We start from the raw sequence: 18,153 nt of genomic DNA, 5'->3' as shown, positions 1-18,153 counted from the left end.
AGGGAACTGCGGGGGCCTCCGGGCTGCGAAGAAATGCCGGCGGAGCCGCGGCCCCTGCACCGAAGCACAGCCCGCTGCCACCACCGCACCGCAGAGCGCCGCCCGCTGCCACCACCGCAGAGCCCACCTGCCCCAGCCCAGCTGCCCCTGCCTCAGCACAGTTGCCCCAGCCCTGCTGCCCCTGCCCCAGCACTGCTGCCCCAGCCCCAGCACAGCTGCCCCTGCCCCAGCACAGCTGCCCCAGCCCCAGCACAGCTGCCCCAGCCCCAGCACAGCTGCCCCAGCCCCAGCACAGCTGCCCCAGCACAGCTGCCCCAGCACAACCAACCTGCCCTAGCACAGAGCCGCCACCGCACGAGCCTGGACCACTGAATGACCCCCTGTGACTACTTCTCCACCTGTGCCGGATCCCTTCCCAGGTAAGCTGAATTCGGACTGTAAGACGGACCCCCATTTGACACATTTTTTTTCCCCCTATTTTCCTACTGAAAATTGGGGTGCGTCTTATGGTCCGGTGCATCTTATAGTCCGAAAAATACGGTAATTTTGTTAAAATTTAGAGGGGAGTACACGAATTTTACTTAACATACACACAATGAAAAATTCCAGGTCACTTGTAAAGTCTAATACCTCATCTTCCCACAAACCATGTAGAAAAAATTACCATTCATACGACCAAGCTAAGGTCCTTAGTCCACTCAAATCTAGGTCTCCGCTAAAAAGAGACGAGATTCTTTTGGGATCTAAACTCCCGAGTCAAAATAGGCCTGAAACCACCCACTCTAAAAAGAATCTACTATCCGATGAGATGGACTAATCACTCAATTCCAAAAGACAGACCCCAGGGTCTTGGGGAGAGAAACACTCTGCCTTATCTAGAGAAGCCTCAGAAGAGGATGAGGATTCAAGCGATTACTCCCCTAATATTAGTCCAGCTAAAAATAAGCCTAGACTGGACGCTCCCCAGAAAGACTATAACTCAAATTTCCCACCTCTCTCTGCGTCCAAAGCTGGTCAAACCCTCTCTATTGATAACACTGAACATCTCCTAAATAAACTAACGGATAATATTGATAAGAAATTTGAGCTTCATTTTAATAAACACGAAAACAAAATGGATAGAGCATTGGCCAAATTCGAAATGACACTTGCAGAACAAGAAAAACGAATTGTAAGACTAGAACACAAAGCCACAGACTCTACAGTTGACATTGAATACCTGTCCTCAGAAATGCAAAAACTTAGAACGAAACTGGCGGACTTAGAGGACAGAAGTCACCGCAATAATCTTAAAATACGTGGCATACTTGAGGACATTGCACAAGAAAATCTAGCTGCCCATGTAAAATCCATTTTTCAAAAAGCTATTCCATCACTCACGGAATCTGAATTGATGATAGGATCCATAGGCTACCACGTCCATCAGGGATCCCAATTGAATCTCCTAGGGATACAATCCTTCGGATTCATTTCTTCAAAACAAAAGAGAAAATTCAGCAATACCTAAAGTCAGAGAAGACCTTCCCAGAACCCTTTCAAGGTCTAAAGATATTTGCAGATTTATCCAAGGAAACACTGGATCTACGGAGGTCCTTCCACAAAATCACTGCAGCCCTTAGGGATAAAGAGATCCATTACACATGGGGTTTTCCCCTTAAGTTACTAATCCACTTCAGGGGTAAAACTATACCAATATTCTCCCCGGAAGAAGGGGCAAACTTCCTGAGATCTCTGGCTGAGCCTTCCCACTCCAGGGACAATAGATGAATAGTTTACTCACTTACATAGGTTTTGCTTACATCAAGCACACCTGGCTTGCTTTACCTCAACAATGAGGTTCTACCTAAAAATTCCCAACCACGTATTATACCCCCATTAGGTTAGAAGTACCTTTCTTCTGAGCAAGGCACCTATTGGAGAGCTTTACACAGTTCTTCTGGTTCGAGACTACAGTACTGTAGGCCCCTAAATTCATTGTTTATGCTATAAGTATACTGTTTGGTGCACTCCGTGCTTGAAGTTGGTTGTTGTTTATTAAGGTTATTAAATTTCCTACAGGACAAGTTCTTGAGTGATTGGTCATATCGACACTTTAATACTCAGCTATCTGGCTGATATCTTTGTCACATACTTGTGATAGCTGTATAGATGAGTATCAAACTTATCACGTACAATGTAAGAGGGCTAAATAGCCCCCATAAGAGGTTCCAACTCTGGAGAGAGCTTAAGAAGTCAAAGGCTGACATTATTTGAGTCCAGGAGACGAAGTTTCTGGACGGTAACCATCCATATTTTCACGACAATGGGTTCCCCCATATATATGAATCTAATAACAAGAAGGCGGCGGCAGGAGTCCTTACAATTATTAAAAATTCCTAGAGGAGTATAAAGACGACATGGGCAGATACCACATCCTGGTATGTAATATAAATGACCAGTTATCCACCATAGTAAATATTTACGCCCCGAACCGTCAACAAATTAGGTTCCTCAATAAGTTGCAGAGAAAACGGTCTTTGGTGAGAAAAGGTGTGCTACTGATGCTAGGAGACTTCAATGTGGTTCCCGACAGGCTGGTGAACTCCTCCTCGCAAACAAGAACTGAAGCCTGTAACTTGAACGACTGGCTTTTCAGAAATGAACTCTATGACGTATTCAGGTGCATAAATACCTCGTCAATAGAGTTCAGTTATTTTTCAGATGTCCACCAGACTGCCTCAAGGATAGATCTGATAATCGCTGACAGTTTTTCTCTTCAAAAGTTTAACCCCTTTCTGCCATGAGACGTACTATCCAGTCCATGTGCCCTGGGACTTAATTCCCAGGGACGGGATAGTACGTCATAGCGATCAGCGGCGCCCACATGGTGAGCGCCGCTGATCGCGGCCGGGTGTCAGCTGATTATCACAGCTGACACCAGGCACAATGTGTCAGGGGCGGTCACAGACCGCCCCCGACACGTTAACCCCTTGTACACCGCGATCAAACACGATCGCGGTGTACCGGGGGTTAAAGGGAAGCATCGGCAGGGAGGGGGCTCCCTCCGTGCTTCCCTGAGCCCCCCAATGTAGCGCAATGTGCAGCGCTGCTGTGAGGGGCTCCTTCCCTGTAGGGAGCCGGCTTCCTCAGTGCCTGCAAAGCACAGGCATGAGGAAGTCTGCAGCAGTGCCTGTGACAGATCGCTGATCTGTCACAGTGATCTGTGATGTGACAGATCAGCGATCTGTCACAGGACAGTGATGTCCCACCTGGGACAATGTAATAAAGTAAAAAAAAAAAAAAAAAAATGTTAAAATAATTACGAAAAAAAAAAAATCGCCAAATAAATTAGAAAAAAAAAAATATTCCCCCACTAAATTCATTTTTTGGAAATTAAAAAAAAAAAAAGCAATAAAAGTACACATATTTGTTATCGCCACGTCCGTAATGACCTGCCCTATAAAACTGTCCCATTAGTTAACCCCTTTAGCGAACCCCTTAAAAAATAAAAAACGAAGCAAAAAATAATGATTTATTATCATACCGCCAAACAAAAAGTGCAATAACGCGCGATAAAGACGCATATAAATATCCATGGTACTGCTGAAAACGTCATCTTGTCCCGCAAAAAACGAGCCGCCAAACAGCATCATCAGCGAAAAAATAAAAAAATTATAGCTCGCAGAATAAAGCGATGCAAAAATAATTATTTTTTATATAAAATAGTTTTCATTGCATAAAACCGACAAAACATAAAAAACCTACATAAATGAGGTATTGCTGTAACCGTACTGACCCGAAGAATAAAACCACTTTATCAATTTTATCGCACGCAGAACGGTGTAAACGCACCCCCCAAAAGAAATTCATGAAACGCTGGTTTTTGTTCATTCTGCGTCCCAAAAATCGAAATAAAAAGCGATCAAAAAATGTCACGTGCCCGAAAATGGTACCAATAAAAACGTCAACTCGTCTCGCAAAAAATAATACCTCACATGACTCGGTGGGTCAAAATACGGAAAAATTATAGCTCTCAATATGTGGTGATGCAAAAACTATTTTTACAATAAAAAGCGTCTTTTAGCGTGCAACAGCTGCCAAACATAAAAACCGCCATAAATAGTAAATCAAACCCCCCGTTATCACCCCCTTAGTTAGGGGAAAATAATAAAATTAGAAGAAAATGTATTTATTTCCATTTTCCCATTAGGGCTAGGGTTAGGGCCAGGGCTAGGGCTGAGATTAGGGTTAGGGGAGTGTTGGGGTTAAGGTTGGAGTTAGAATTGGGGGTTTCCACTGTTTGGGCACATCAGGTGCTCTCCAAATGCAACATGGCGTCTGATCTCAATTCCAGCCAATTCGGAGTTGAAAAAGTCAAATGGTGCTACTTCCCTTCCAAGCTCTGCCATGCGCCCAAACAGTGTTTTACCCCCACATATGGCGTATCAGCCTACTCAGGACAAATTGCAAAACAACTTTTGGGGTCCAATTTCTCCTGTTACCCTTAGGAAAATAAAAAATTGGGGGCAAAAATATCATTTTTGTGGGAAAAAATGATCTTTTTATTTTCACGCCCGGGCGTTATAAACTTCTGTGAAGCACTTGGGGGTTCAAAGTGCTCACCACACATCTAGATAAGTTCCTTAGGGGTCTAGTTTCCAAAATGGGGTCACTGTTTAGGTACATCAGGTGCTCTCCAAAAGCAACATGACACCCGCAGACCATTCCATCAAAGTCTGCATTCCAAGACGTCACTACTTCCCTTTCGAGCCCCGACGTGTGCCCATACAGTAGTTTTCTCCCACATATGGGGTGTCAGCGCACTCAGGACAAATTGGACAACAATTTTTGGGGTCCAATTTCTCCTGTTACCCTTGGGAAAATAAAAAAATTGGTGACAAAAAGATCATGTTTGTGGAAAAAATACGATCTTTTTATTTTCACGCCCGGGCGTTATAAACTTCTGTGAAGCACTGGAGGGGTCAAAGTTCTCACCACACATCTAGATAAGTTCCTTGGGGGGGTCTAGTTTCCAAAGTAACAGCAATAATTCCAGCGGATGCTTCCTACTTGGCCATAAAATCCATGTTATTTTTATCTTTTAAAATAGTTCCATGTGGCAGAAACCCAAATATATACAGGGGGTCAGAAGAAAAAGATTGTTTCTATTGCAACATGGGTGTGCCTCTCCCATTACAACTCCGTACGGCTTCCTGGCAGTGAGCAGAAACACTAAGGACGTCTAACTGGGTGAGCTGGCTATAATTTTTCTTGTTTTAGTTTCCAAAGTGGTGTCATTTGTGGGGGGTTTCCACTGCTTTGGTACATCAGGGGTTTTCCAATCGCGACATGGTGTCCGATCTCAATTCCAGCCAAAAACGTCAAATGGCGCTGCATCCCTTCCGAGCTCTGCCATGCGCCCAAATAGTGGTTTACATGTGGGGTATCAGCGTACTCAGGACAAATTGCACAATAACTTTTAGGGTCCTGTTACCCTTGGGAAAATAAAAATTGGGGGTGAAAAGATCATTTTTGTGGAAAAAATATGATTTTTTAATTGTACTGCTGTACGTTATAAACTTCTGTGAAGCCCTTGTGGGTTCAAAGTTCTCACCACATATCTAGATAAGTTCCTTGGGGGGCGGTCTAGTTTCCAAAACGGGGTCACTTATGGGGGGTTTCCACTGTTTAGGTACATCAGGGGCTCTCCAAACGTGACATGGCGTCTGATCAGAATTCCAGCCAATTTTGCATTGAAAAAGTCAAACGGCGCTCCTTCCCTACTGAGCTCAGCCATGCGCCGAAACAGTGGTTCCCCCCCACATATCAGGTATCAGCATACTCAGGACAAATTGCACAATAAATTTTGCAGTCCAATTTCTCCTGTTACCCTTGGTAAAATAAAAAAAAATTGAACCTGAAGTATTTTTTTGTGAAAAAAAGTTAAATGTTCATTTTTTTTTAAATATTAAAAAAATTCCTGTGACGCACCTAAATGGTTAATAAACTTTTTGAATGTGGTTTTGAGCACCTTAAGGGGTGCAGTTTTTAGAATGGTGTCACTTTTGGGTATTTTCTATCATATAGACCCCTCAAAGTGGCTTCAAATGTGATGTGGTCCGTAAAAATAAAATGGTGTTGCAAAAATGAGAAATCGCTGGTCAAATTTTAACCCTTATAACTTCCTAACAAAAAAAAATTTTGGTTCCAAAATTGTGCTGATGTAAAGTAAACATGAGGGAAATGTTACTTATCAAGTTTTTTGTGTGCCGTATCTCTGTGATTTAAGGGCATAAAAATTCAAAGTTGGAAAATTGCGAAATTTTCAAAATTTTTGCCAAATTTCCGTTTTTTTCACAAACAAACCCAAGTTATTTGAATGAAATTTTACCACTAACATGAAGTACAATATGTCACGAGAAAACAATGTCAGAATCACTGGGATCCATGGAAGCGTTTCAGAGTTATTACCTCATAAAGGGACAGTGGTCAGAATTGTAAAAAATGGCCCGGTCATTAACGTGCAAACCACCCTTGGGGCTTAAGGGGTTAACAAGGTAACTATAGGAGATAGATCAATATCCGATCATGCTCCAGTCACAGGAGAACTAACGTTAGGTCCCCTACTGAACAATAGACAATTATGGAAATGCAATTCCAATTTAGCGTATTTTTCCGACCATAAGACGCACTTTTTTCCCAAAAATTTTTTGGGGAAAGTGGGGGGTGCGTCTTATGGTCGCAATACACGGTACTAACCTGGTGGCTGGTGGCAGCGGGCGGGGCTCTGCGGTGGTGGCAGCGGGCTGCGCTCCGGTGCAGGGGCGGCGGCTCCGCCGACATTTCTTCGCAGCCCGGAGGCCCCCGCAGTTCCTTTGCTGGCCGCCGCCATGTTGCGGTGACCTCCGGGAGCATAGACGCCGGGAAGATGGCCGCCGGTCCGGGGATGGCGCATGCGCAGCTTCAGATCTCGTCACGAGATCTCGGGGGATGAGATCTCGTTGCCGAGATTTGAATCTCGTCCCCCGAGATCTCGGGACGAGATCTGATCCCGCGCATGCGCCGTCCCCGGACCGGCGGCCATCTTTCCGGCGTCCATGCTCCCGGAGGCAGTGCTCAGAGGAGTGATTATCGGCATATCATCCAAAGTAAAAAAAGAAAATAGAACCAAGGTTAAAGAAATACAGGACATAATTAGAGACAAGGAAAAAGCTCAATTAAAACTCCTATCATCCTCTACCTTCATACAAACAGAGCTACTAAACCTCCGACGTCTTAGAAATCTACTCTTCTCTTCATATGATGCTGCCATCAAAACTTCACGTTATAAATACTATACTTCCCTCAATAAAGCAACAAGGTACATGACAAATCGCATAAAAAAGAAGCAAATTCATAACAGAACAGATTAATTACCGATAACAACTCCATTCTCTCTCACCCACAGGATATAGTTCAAGAATTTTTTAAATATTATCAAAAGTTATATATTCTAAAATTAAACCCACAACATCCCCAATCATCAAAGACGGATATTGAGTCATATTTAGCATCAATCAATCTCCCAACTCTTTCGCCAGATGACCTCAATTTCCTAACTTCCCCAATTCTCTAAAAATGAGATTGAAGACACCATATTACGACTTCCTCTACTAAAATCACTCGGTCCTGATGGCTTCGGGAAAGCTTATTACAAAGCATTTAACAATATACTCTCCCCTCATCTAGCAGATACCTTCAATTGGGCAGCAAAACATGGTTCATTTCCAACAGAAATGCTGGAAGTGTCAATAACACTCATTCCAAAGCCAAAAGGAGATCCTGAAAAAGTAGGTAGTTATATGCCCATTTCTTTAATAAATACGGACCTAAAAATATATTCGAAAATAATTGCTAGCAGACTGAGTACAATTTTGCCCTCTCTAATTGGAAATGATCAGATGGGGTTTGGTAGGGGAAGACAACCACCAGATGCTACGAGAAGGGTCATCATTCATTGAGAATGGTTGCTCTTACAAAAACTCCTACAGCCTTTATTTCTTTGGATGCGGAAAAGGCCTTTGACCGCCTGGGATGGGTCTTCCTTGAACAAACCTTACGTAAATTCGGTTTTAACAATAATTTAATTACCTCAATAATGGCCTTGTACTCAAACCCAATAGCTAAGATTGTTTCCAGCAACCACGTTTCTGATGTCTTTCCAATCACGAATGGCACCAGACAAGGCTGCCCATTATCCCCCCTTTTGTTTATTTTAGCGATGGAGCCAATGGCTGAACACATCAGGCAAAACGATAAGATAAAAGGGCTGATAACAAAAAATCGTCAGCACAAACTAAATTTATTTGATGACGACGTTATTCTGACCCTCACGGACCCTGATAATTCTATTCCAGAAGCCTTAGAGGAATTGAAAAAATTTTCGGCCTGCTCCAATTTCAAAATAAATGAAAGCAAATCCAACATTCTCCCCCTTAACCTTAGCAACCAACAAATAAATTCAATTAAATCTATCTCATCCCTCAATTGGCAAACTAAAAATATTGAATACCTGGGAATAATTTTAAATAAAAACCTATGTGATACAGTACAAGACAATATAAAAAGATTAACAGAAGTCGTTGAAAAAGACTGCTCTATTTTTAGAGACAGGGACCTATCATGGTGGGGTAGGAATTTCACTGTCAAAATATTTGTACTCCCGAAGGTACTGTACGTCCTGAGGTGCTTACCCCTCCCGTTTCCAACTATTCAATTGACAAATCTCCAAACTATACTAAATAATTTTATTTGGCTAAACAAAAAACCAAGGACATCTAATAAAGCCTTGTATAAAAAGAAATTGAATGAAGGAATGGGAATACCGAGCATTTCGGCTCACTACCATACAACACTATTAAAACAAAGTTCTCAATGGTTCAATCAAGAAAATCCACCAGCATGGTTGGATTTAGAGATTGAGCTTAATAATAACAAGCATCCAAGGGTCATTATCTCAAATACCATCTTTAACCGTACATTTGACTGTACAGCACATCCAATCTTTCAGGCTCTCTCTTAGGCTTGGAAGAAACTCTCCACTCCAAAGAGAGGAACCGCTAAAAAGATGATCCTGAAATCCTTACCTCTTACACTAGTATACTCAATAATGAAACTAGATCTCCCTGTAAGGTGGTCTGAATTTGGAATTAAAAAACTGGGGGACATCTCCGACGGCAGAAAAATGTCACCCTTTAGTGACTTAAAATCCAAACACAAAGTACCTTGGTCTATGTTTATGGAATATCAAATATTAAAGGACACTATATTAGATTTCTTACAGAAAAGACCGAAATTTTCGAACCTTCTGTTAAAATCCTGAGTAATGTAGGCCACACAATATTCTGGAGCTACAAGTTTATATATGACAGTTTTAACCAGGACTCCTCTCTCACAAAAGATTCATATATGCTAACATGGGAGAAAGAAGTCAAGGCATCCTTTTCAGCAGAAAGTTGGGAAGATGCATTGTCCTTATCCTATGCCTCGACCCTTTCCATGACTTTACAAGATACCTATTTTAAGGTGCTCTCCAGATGGTACTTTACGCCAGTTCGTTTGGCTCATTTCGATCCCGACAGGTCACCACTTTGCTGGAGAAACTGCGGCAAAAGAGGTGACTTGTTACACATGTTTTGGAGTTGCCCTGTGACCCAATCCCTGTGGTCGCAGGTCTCCTCTGTTATACACAAAATATATGGTAAAACCTTCGTTCTCTCTCCACAGTCGGCATTGCTCTCTCTAGAGCTGGATAGTCTGGACTTAGAAGTCAAAACATTAATTGTACATTTATGTTTAGTTGTAAAAAACACTATTGCGTATCATTGGAAGAGTCATACACTTCCTAGTCTTCAACACATCATAGATATCATGGCTCAACACCGAGCATACGAACTTAAATTTGCTCTGGCTAATGATCATTTTTCAAAGTTTTATACCAAATTGTCTAAGTGGGATCACATCTTTCCTACACCCATTACATAGGAAACTCTTTAATTAAAAGCCAGATTTTGGTATTGTGTATTGTATATCATGTGCCAATTACTCACTTGAACTAATTGTTTGTATTATTGTTCTTATGTTATTCTTTGAACATGGTATTGACCATGAACCAAAGTTCTCTGATTTGTTTCCCCTTCCCTCTTTCCTCGATCCCTTCCCTTCCCCCCCCCCCCCCCACCCCTCTCCCACATTATGCAGACAATGAGTCTACTATGTTATCATTATTATAATATAATAATAAAATGTTTGGAAAAGAAATATACCTGGTGCAATCGTGTAGCCAGGCTCTAGTTCATGTTCCTCATGGTTCGGCAGGATGGATCTAGTGTCATGTGACACTTTATTTGGTCTGTTCAATATTTCACATACACCAACTCTGTAGTCACGCCACAAGAATAAATGATCCAGGGTCCAATGGCTAGTTGGATTATGTACCATAACCATTTGCCATTAGAGTAAGTAGTTCACCTTGGCTTATATTACCTTTGGGGAACCATCCTTGAAAGAGTTAATTGGTTCCTTTTTTTTTTATTAGTACATCTATGACTTATATTGTCAGACTGATCTGCCATATTCGGTCAGTGCACCTGTGAGATCAGTGTCAAGTATCAGTGCTGTAACGCCTAACCCTGCTCCTTACAGGATCAAAGCTATGACTATGCTGTCAATAGTGGAGAGGTGGAAGGGGCTCCCAATGTCACCCCCCCCCCCATGATATTTTCATGGGATTCCAACAGATTCTCATAATGGCTCACAAAGCTGCTATTTTCCCACATCTATTATACCTTTGTAGAGTCAGAGCCGAAGTACTGCACTGCATGATATGAAAGTTTGGGCTTCTACAAACTCAAGCACCAAATCTGATCTGTTGGCAGGAAAGAAGCTGCAGAAAAACAAACATGTTTTCTTTGTTTTGTTTTTTTTCTTGCATCTATTATGCTTTTTTGCAGTGATTTTGGCGTCCTAGATTTGGCTCTTGTGCATGCTGAAAAAGTTTAGTCATATTACAAAGAATGAGATTTCAACATAAAAAACGGTGCAAAACCACCCATTTAAGTCAATTAGTGAAAAACACTGAAAAAAACGTTGAAAGAAGTGAGAAGCTCTAGATCTAAAAAAAAAACAAAAAACAAAAAAAAAACAAGCAAAGCACAAAATACTGATGACAAAAAAAACAAACAAACTGTGTGTGCATGAGATTTCTGAAATCTTATAGGCTTTGTTGGTCCTTTAAAAAGGCAGCCGAAAATTAGCATAAAAAAACGCCCAGTGTGAACTTAGTCTAAACCTGCTGCATAACTAGACCCTAAGGCTACTTTCACACTACAGGTTTTCGGCGTCAGGCGCGATCCGGCGTCGTGCCGGAACGCCGGATCCGGCAAATGTTTCGTAAAACCGGATGTGACGGATCCGGTTTTCTGCCGGATCCGTCTTTTTCTTGACAGGCAAAACCGGATCCATCTCATCCGGTTCATCCGTTTTTCTATCCGTTTTTCGACGGATTACGCCGGATCCGGTTTTTAAAATTGACCCTTGTGGCCTTCCGAACGGGATTGGCTACTGGAAAACTATATATAGCATGTTCCTACAGCCCTTCTTTGACAGGTTGTAGAGGAGAAAGTGCAGGTTGGAGAGAAGAGCAAGTTACTGGCGAAGATGGATGTTGTCATTGGAAATATTTTGAAGAATTTGGCGGATTTTATAGCGGAGGCGAATCGTTTGAGGGTGATTGTTCTGGAGAAGGAGAGAGCGAGACAGCAGCGCATCAGGCATCGTAGACGACGTTTGTGGATCCACCCCATCACAGCCAAGAGAATGACGCGTGGGGTCTATTCTACACTCTGCATGGACCTTCGACGAAACCCGGATACATTTTTTGGATATGTTAGGATGAAAATGGAGAATTTTGATTACTTGGTGGAGCGCATTGCACACCTCATAAGAAAAGCGGACACCTATTGCCGCTTCTCTGTTTCACCCGCAGAGCGTCTGATGGTGACTTTAAGGTAAGCCACATTTATTGGATGTGATCGCATCAGAGCACACTTTCACTGCAATCTTGTTGGTGGTAGTTTGTATCTGTAGTGTTGTGTTGTAGTGTTATAGCTCAGTTTTGGTATGTAATGCTGTGATTTAAAACTAATTTATTGTTTTTTAATTCCCCACAGATTTCTTGCAACTGGAGAATTCCTTTCGTCACTGCATTTCCAGTACAGACTCGGGATTTCCACCATATCTGGAATAGTGAAGTACACATGCCGTGCACTGTGGGACTCCTTAGCTGAAGAGTTTTTACCAGAGCCCACAACAGAGAGGTGGATTGAAATTGCTGACAATTTTCAACAGATATGTCAGTTTCCCAACTGCTTGGGCGCTGTGGACGGGAAACATATCCGCATTGTAAAGCCAGCTGGATCGGGATCGGAATATTTCAATTACAAGAAATATTTTTCAATTGTCCTCATGGCCATCGCTGACGCGGAATACAAATTTATTGCGGTTGATATTGGGGCCTATGGCCGCTCCAATGACTCTCAAGTTTTCAAACTGTCTGCCATGGGGCGTAAACTGTATGGAAACACCTTCCAGTTCCCACCACCTAGACCGCTGCCGCAAACATCTGGTCCACCTATGCCATTTGTCTGTGTAGGGGATGAAGCCTTGCAGCTGTCAGAACACCTTTTGAAACCGTACTCTAGCAGAGGATTGACAAGACCAAAACGCATTTTTAATTACCGCCTCACAAGAGCAAGAAGAATGGTTGAATGTACCTTTGGTATTCTGACAGCCAAATGGCGGGTCCTATTGACTGCGATCAACCTCAAGACAGAAACTGTGGACGAGGTGATCAAAGCGTGCGTGGTACTCCACAATTTTGTTATCTGCAAGGAACCCATTTCCATTGAGGACACCTCTGAAGAAACCACCTTGCAAGATTACCATGACATTACCACTAGAAGTTCTGTGACGGTTTCAGTAATGAGGGACAATTTTGCACTATACTTTATGTCACCTCAAGGCAGAGTACACTGGCAGGATGACAGAGTGTGAAAGATTTGTGCCCAACCAAACTTGTGTACCTTCTGTACCAACAGTATATACCTTTGCCAACCAAAGTTGGCTATCTTGTCATGGTCTCTATTTTTAGCTTTAGGCCACAGGTGTGTACCTGGTTGTGTTTTATGCAAAGTATTTCACCTTTTAACAAAAGTTGTGTACATTGTTATGAAATCACCAACAATAAACACAACTTTTTAGGTGAAATACTTTGCTTCAAACACAACCAGGAACACAACTGTGGCAAAAAGCTAAAATTTACCCACAGTTATATACCTAGTTTTGAATACCATTTCACCTTTTAAATACCCTGTATTTAACCTTTTTCGCCGCAGAAAGAAATGACAGACAACCAGTGTAAAATAATTTAACTTTTATTGAAAAATGTTTTTTTTAGTAAACTTTTTTAAAATTTTAATAAACTTGTTTAATAAAGCTTTGAAACCATAAAACTGGTCATTTTTATTTAAATACACACATTATAAATCTGTGTAGTGTGTGGTGGAAATACTGCTGTAGGGGAAGCGGGACACTTCGACACTGGGAGTGTGGAGAGAGGACTGGGATCGTGGTGGGGAAGGAACAGTTAGAGGTGAAGGTGTGGAAAAAACTACAGAATGGGTGGACATGTGGGAAGCAGAAGAGGTGGTGGGGTGGAGGGTTGGGCAGGGACTGTAGGAGCAGATGATGTTGATGGCAAGTTGTATGGGGAAGGAGTTTGGTACGGGGCAGGTTGCTGGAAGTGGGGAGATGTCTGGTACGGGGCAGATTGCTGGAAGTGGGGAGATGTCTGGTACGGGGCAGGTTGCTGGAAGTGGGGAGATGTCTGGTACGGGGCAGGTTGCTGGAAGTGGGGAGATGTCTGGTACTGGGGAGGTTGCTGGTACTGGGGAGGTTGCAGGTACTGGGGAGGTTGCAGGTACTGGGGAGGTTGCTGGTACTGGGGAGGTTGCTGGTACTGGGGAGGTTGCTGGTGCTGGGGAGGTTGCTGGTGCTGGGGAGGTTGCTGGTGCTGGGGAGGTTGCTGGTGCTGGGGAGGTTGCTGGTGCTGGGGAGGTTGCTGGTGCTGGGGAGGTTGCTGGTGCTGGGGAGGTTGCTGGTGCTGGGGAGGTGGATGGTGCTGGGGAGGTGGATGGTGCTGGGGAGGTGGATGGTGCTGGGGAGGTGGATGGTGCTGGGGAGGTGGATGGTGCTGGGGAGGTGGATGGTGCTGGGGAGGTGGATGGTGCTGGGGAGGTGGATGGTGCTGGGGAGGTGGATGGTGCTGGGGAGGTGGATGGTGCTGGGGAGGTGGATGGTGCTGGGGAGGTGGATGGTGCTGGGGAGGTGGATGGTATGTAATAGGAGGGGGAGGATGGAAAGTGGCTGGAGGGGGTGTAGATGTAATAGGAGGGGGAGGATGGAAAGTGGCTGGAGGGGGTGTAGATGTAATAGGAGGGGGAGGATGGAAAGTGGCTGGAGGGGGTGCAGGTGGAGGAACTACTGTGGTGGGAGGAGGAGGTTGAGAGGTAACTTGCTGGAGAGCAGCGTGGCATGAATGCATTACATGCATCTGCTGGGCAGGAGAGAGCGTTTCCATGCGCTCCACAACAGACCTGAAAAAGGTGTGGTTTGGCGAAGATCTTGCTTCTGAATGCATGGTTTGCAGAAGTGTCTTCACCTCCAGAATGCTGGAGTTGATCTGCTGATAGCCTGCGGAGATTTGCTCTGACAAGACTTTTAGACAGTTCTGGAAAGATACATTCAGATGCAAGAACTCTGGCGCATAAGTCTTTTCCTGACCCCTCTGCCGCTGCCGCCCAGTACCCGCAGGTGTACTAGAGGTGGCAGGGGCAGAAGGGTGGGGTAAAGGGAAAGCGATCTCCTCACCAGCAGCTTCATGTAATGTAGGCGGCCACGATGCTCCTGTGCTGGTGGATGGGACAGATGGGTCGAATGTGTGGGAAGGCTGGGAAGGTGCAGATGTACCGGGGCGGTCGAAGTGTCCCTCGGTGCCGGTCTCCTCAGGGATCGCCTCAGAAGGGTCCAATCGTGCAGGCTCCCGAGTGCTGCTCACCGTGCTGTGGAATAAAGAGAAAAAAAAACAATTAAAATAGTGACATGGTATGGCCCTGGCTGAAAAAAAAAAGTTACATCTAAACATTTTTTTGTCACATGTGGTGTGTAATATTTACCTTCTGGTGAGCATTGTCTCCCGGAGGAACGACAGGGCTCGTGCGTACTTGTACTTGCTCCTGCGTCCTCCAGATCCACTCGGGGCCCGCATCTCTTTATTGAACTCCTTCTTGAAACGATCCCTCACAGACCGCCACCGCTTCACAATTCTCTCCCCTGAAACGAGAAAGGACAAAGTGGTTAGTATACAACATCAGTGTTTCCCAAACTCCAGTCCTCATGGTCCCCAGGGGTCATGTTTTCAGGATTTCCAAAGTAAATAGAAATCCTGAACACATGATCCGTGGGGACCACGAGGACTGGAGTTCGGGAAACACTGGTTTAAATCAAGCAACCGGTACTGTATATACTTACGCTCTTTAATCTGGGCCAGAGCTTCCAGGTCCTCCCAGCGGTCCACAAGGAGCGAACAGATTTCCTCCCAGAGTCGTCGGGTAACGATCAGGTCAGCGTGGCGTCGGTCAGCCATATTCCAGAGCGGCTCCCTTTCTCTGACGAGATCGATGAGGCGGTCCACATCAATCCCTCCATCCTCACCGTCAGAGTCGGGAGCATGCTGTGAAGGCTGTTAAAGAAAAAGACAAAAATAACATAATTAGCCTCCACAAAAGAAATGAAATAAAAAGTGCAAAAAAAACAAAGCAAAAATATTTATACTTACACGCTGGTGACCGCCGCGTTGCTGTCGCCGACGACCCTGGGAGGCACTGCGAGGACCTCTTGGCCGAGCACCAGATTGGGAAGACTAGAGAAGAAAACAAAAAATGTTATGTCTTTGGATGTAGGCATTTGTTTGCTGTGTGTGGTCTGCAGAACATTGTTTTCTATGTGTTGTGTGTAGTGTGATGTTGTGTTTCTGCGTTTGATGCAAAAAACTTACCAATTGTGAGCCCACTCCAAGTGTCTGTCCACCCCTTCCTTCTTCTTCTGGGAGCTCCTCTTCATCTTGTGATTCCTGTTTTGAAATAAAAGGCAATGAATACACATATATTACAGAGATGATGGATTTTGGAAATAAAAACTTACCGTCAAACGCTGACGATGCGAGGGAGGGCTCCCAGAAGATGTGCTGTCTTCCTCATGGCCAGACTCCATGGCTGTGGGTGGTGTTTCTGCTGCTGCCATTGCTGCTGCTGCTGCTGCATCTATTGGGCGGCTGTTGAATAAAGAGAAACAAAGGGCCAATGAATATCTTGATATTCCATAGCCCTAGTTTGGAGGAATGGGGGATTTGATAATTACCGTCTCTCATCTGCTGCTGGACTCCCCTCCCGTTGTTCAGCATGCTGCTCCATTTGGGGTGGTGCTGATGGTGCTGCTGCTGCAGATGTCTGCTGCCTTCTCCTGCTCCTGGTTCTTGGCTTGGGTGGCATGTTGGGTGTGGCTGAGGGTCCCATTGTCTTGCTTTTATATATGTCCTGTGGGCAGAGCTACTGAGCATGCTCAGACCAAAGAAACCGGATCCGGCCGCCGGATCCGGCGCATTGCGGCGCTTATAGGCTTTCATTGTATGAAAAAGCTGGACACGCCGGATCCGGCGTGTCCGGCTTTTTCGACGGATACAAAAAACGTTACAGTCACCGTTTTTTCCAGACGCCGGATCGCGTCACATTGCCGGATCCGGCGAAAATCGGATGAAACGCATGGCCATCCGGCTCGATCCGGCTCTAATGCAAGTCAATGGGGGGGAAACCGGATCCGGCATTGCATTTCGACGGATCCGGTTTTAGTCAAAAGCGCCGGATCGCGCCTGAAGCAGAAAACCTGATGTGTGAAAGAGGCCTAAGTCGGCACAGCCTGTTGGTCTGTAGTACAGGAAAAGTGGGCCCCAACTCCATTTTTACATACACTCTCTCAACAGAAACCAAACTTAGTTGTAAGCAGAAGGAACAACTTGTAAATTATTTTTAGAGAGGCCTGAAGCCCGTTTCACAGCATATTTCATTATCTGCTACTAATCATGTATGTATACTCAGATGATGCTCGTAAGATATGTGGGTGGAAATGCTCTTTACATAATTACTTACTTTTGGCAGAGCTGGCTGAAGAGCATTTTGGGAGTCAAGTGTTCTTTTCCAGGCTGCTTCATACTGTGCAAGAATAAGATCACTGCTGATGTGAGAGGACCAGGATTAGGGAGGGTGATCACTAACGGATCCTGAAGGGGAAAAATATTATTAGAACACACTGTAGTGAATATTTTGTTGGTATATCTGACGCGCACGGAGAAGGGAATGCTAATTACTGTACTTTTGCTCTGATTCATATATTGATCGATCGATAGTCATGGTCGATAATGTGTTGGCACCCTTGAAATTGTTCCTGAAAAGGCAGTATTTCCCCAAAAAATTATTGCAATTACATGTTTTGTTATACATGTTTATTTCCTTTGTTCCTTTGGAACAACACAGAAAACAGGGGGAAAAAAGGCAATTTGGACATAATTTTACACAACGTGAAAAATGAGGATGAATGAACTCATGGAGATCAACATCCAACACTGCGGAGACACCATCACATGTTTCTCAATGCAGTGATTCTAGAGCAATGCCCCCATCCCTTATGGGAAATATGCAAAAACATGCAAAACACAAGCCGCGGAGACACCATCACATGTTTCTCAACGCAAGCAATAACTAGCCAGGTCTTTCCCAAGGAAGGAACAACCACGGGAAGGGCAGTCTCCAATGAAGGAAACCACGTATACCAAAACATGGTACCCATCCACAGACAGCTGTTTCGAGGTATTGCCCCTCATCAGAAACTAGCCAGTTTCCTACTCCACACTGATGAGGGGCAATACCCCAAAACAGCTGTCTATGGATGGATACCATGCTTTGGTATAGGTGGTTTCCTTCCTTGGAGACTGCCCTTCCCGTGGTTGTTCCTTCCCGGGGAAAG

General features: G+C 44.2%; 1 protein-coding gene across 3 annotated transcripts in view; it reads right to left on the bottom strand.

Annotated features, from left to right (window-relative positions):
• USP45 (ubiquitin specific peptidase 45) overlaps positions 1–18,153 on the bottom strand; it is a 234,746-nt gene that overhangs the window by 90,095 nt on the left and 126,498 nt on the right. For all 3 annotated transcript variants that reach the window (XM_073589507.1, XM_073589508.1, XM_073589506.1), the window contains one exon: positions 17,280–17,410. In XM_073589507.1, coding sequence (XP_073445608.1) covers positions 17,280–17,410 — 131 coding nt within the window. The remainder of the gene's footprint in view (positions 1–17,279; positions 17,411–18,153) is intronic.

The sequence above is a fragment of the Dendrobates tinctorius genome, unplaced genomic scaffold, assembly GCF_039654945.1.
Source record: "Dendrobates tinctorius isolate UK_male_01 unplaced genomic scaffold, ASM3965494v1 ptg000111l, whole genome shotgun sequence".
Taxonomy (NCBI): domain Eukaryota; kingdom Metazoa; phylum Chordata; class Amphibia; order Anura; family Dendrobatidae; genus Dendrobates; species Dendrobates tinctorius.
Note: the sequence above shows the minus strand (reverse complement) of the source record. Positions and strands in the feature narration are given on the sequence as shown.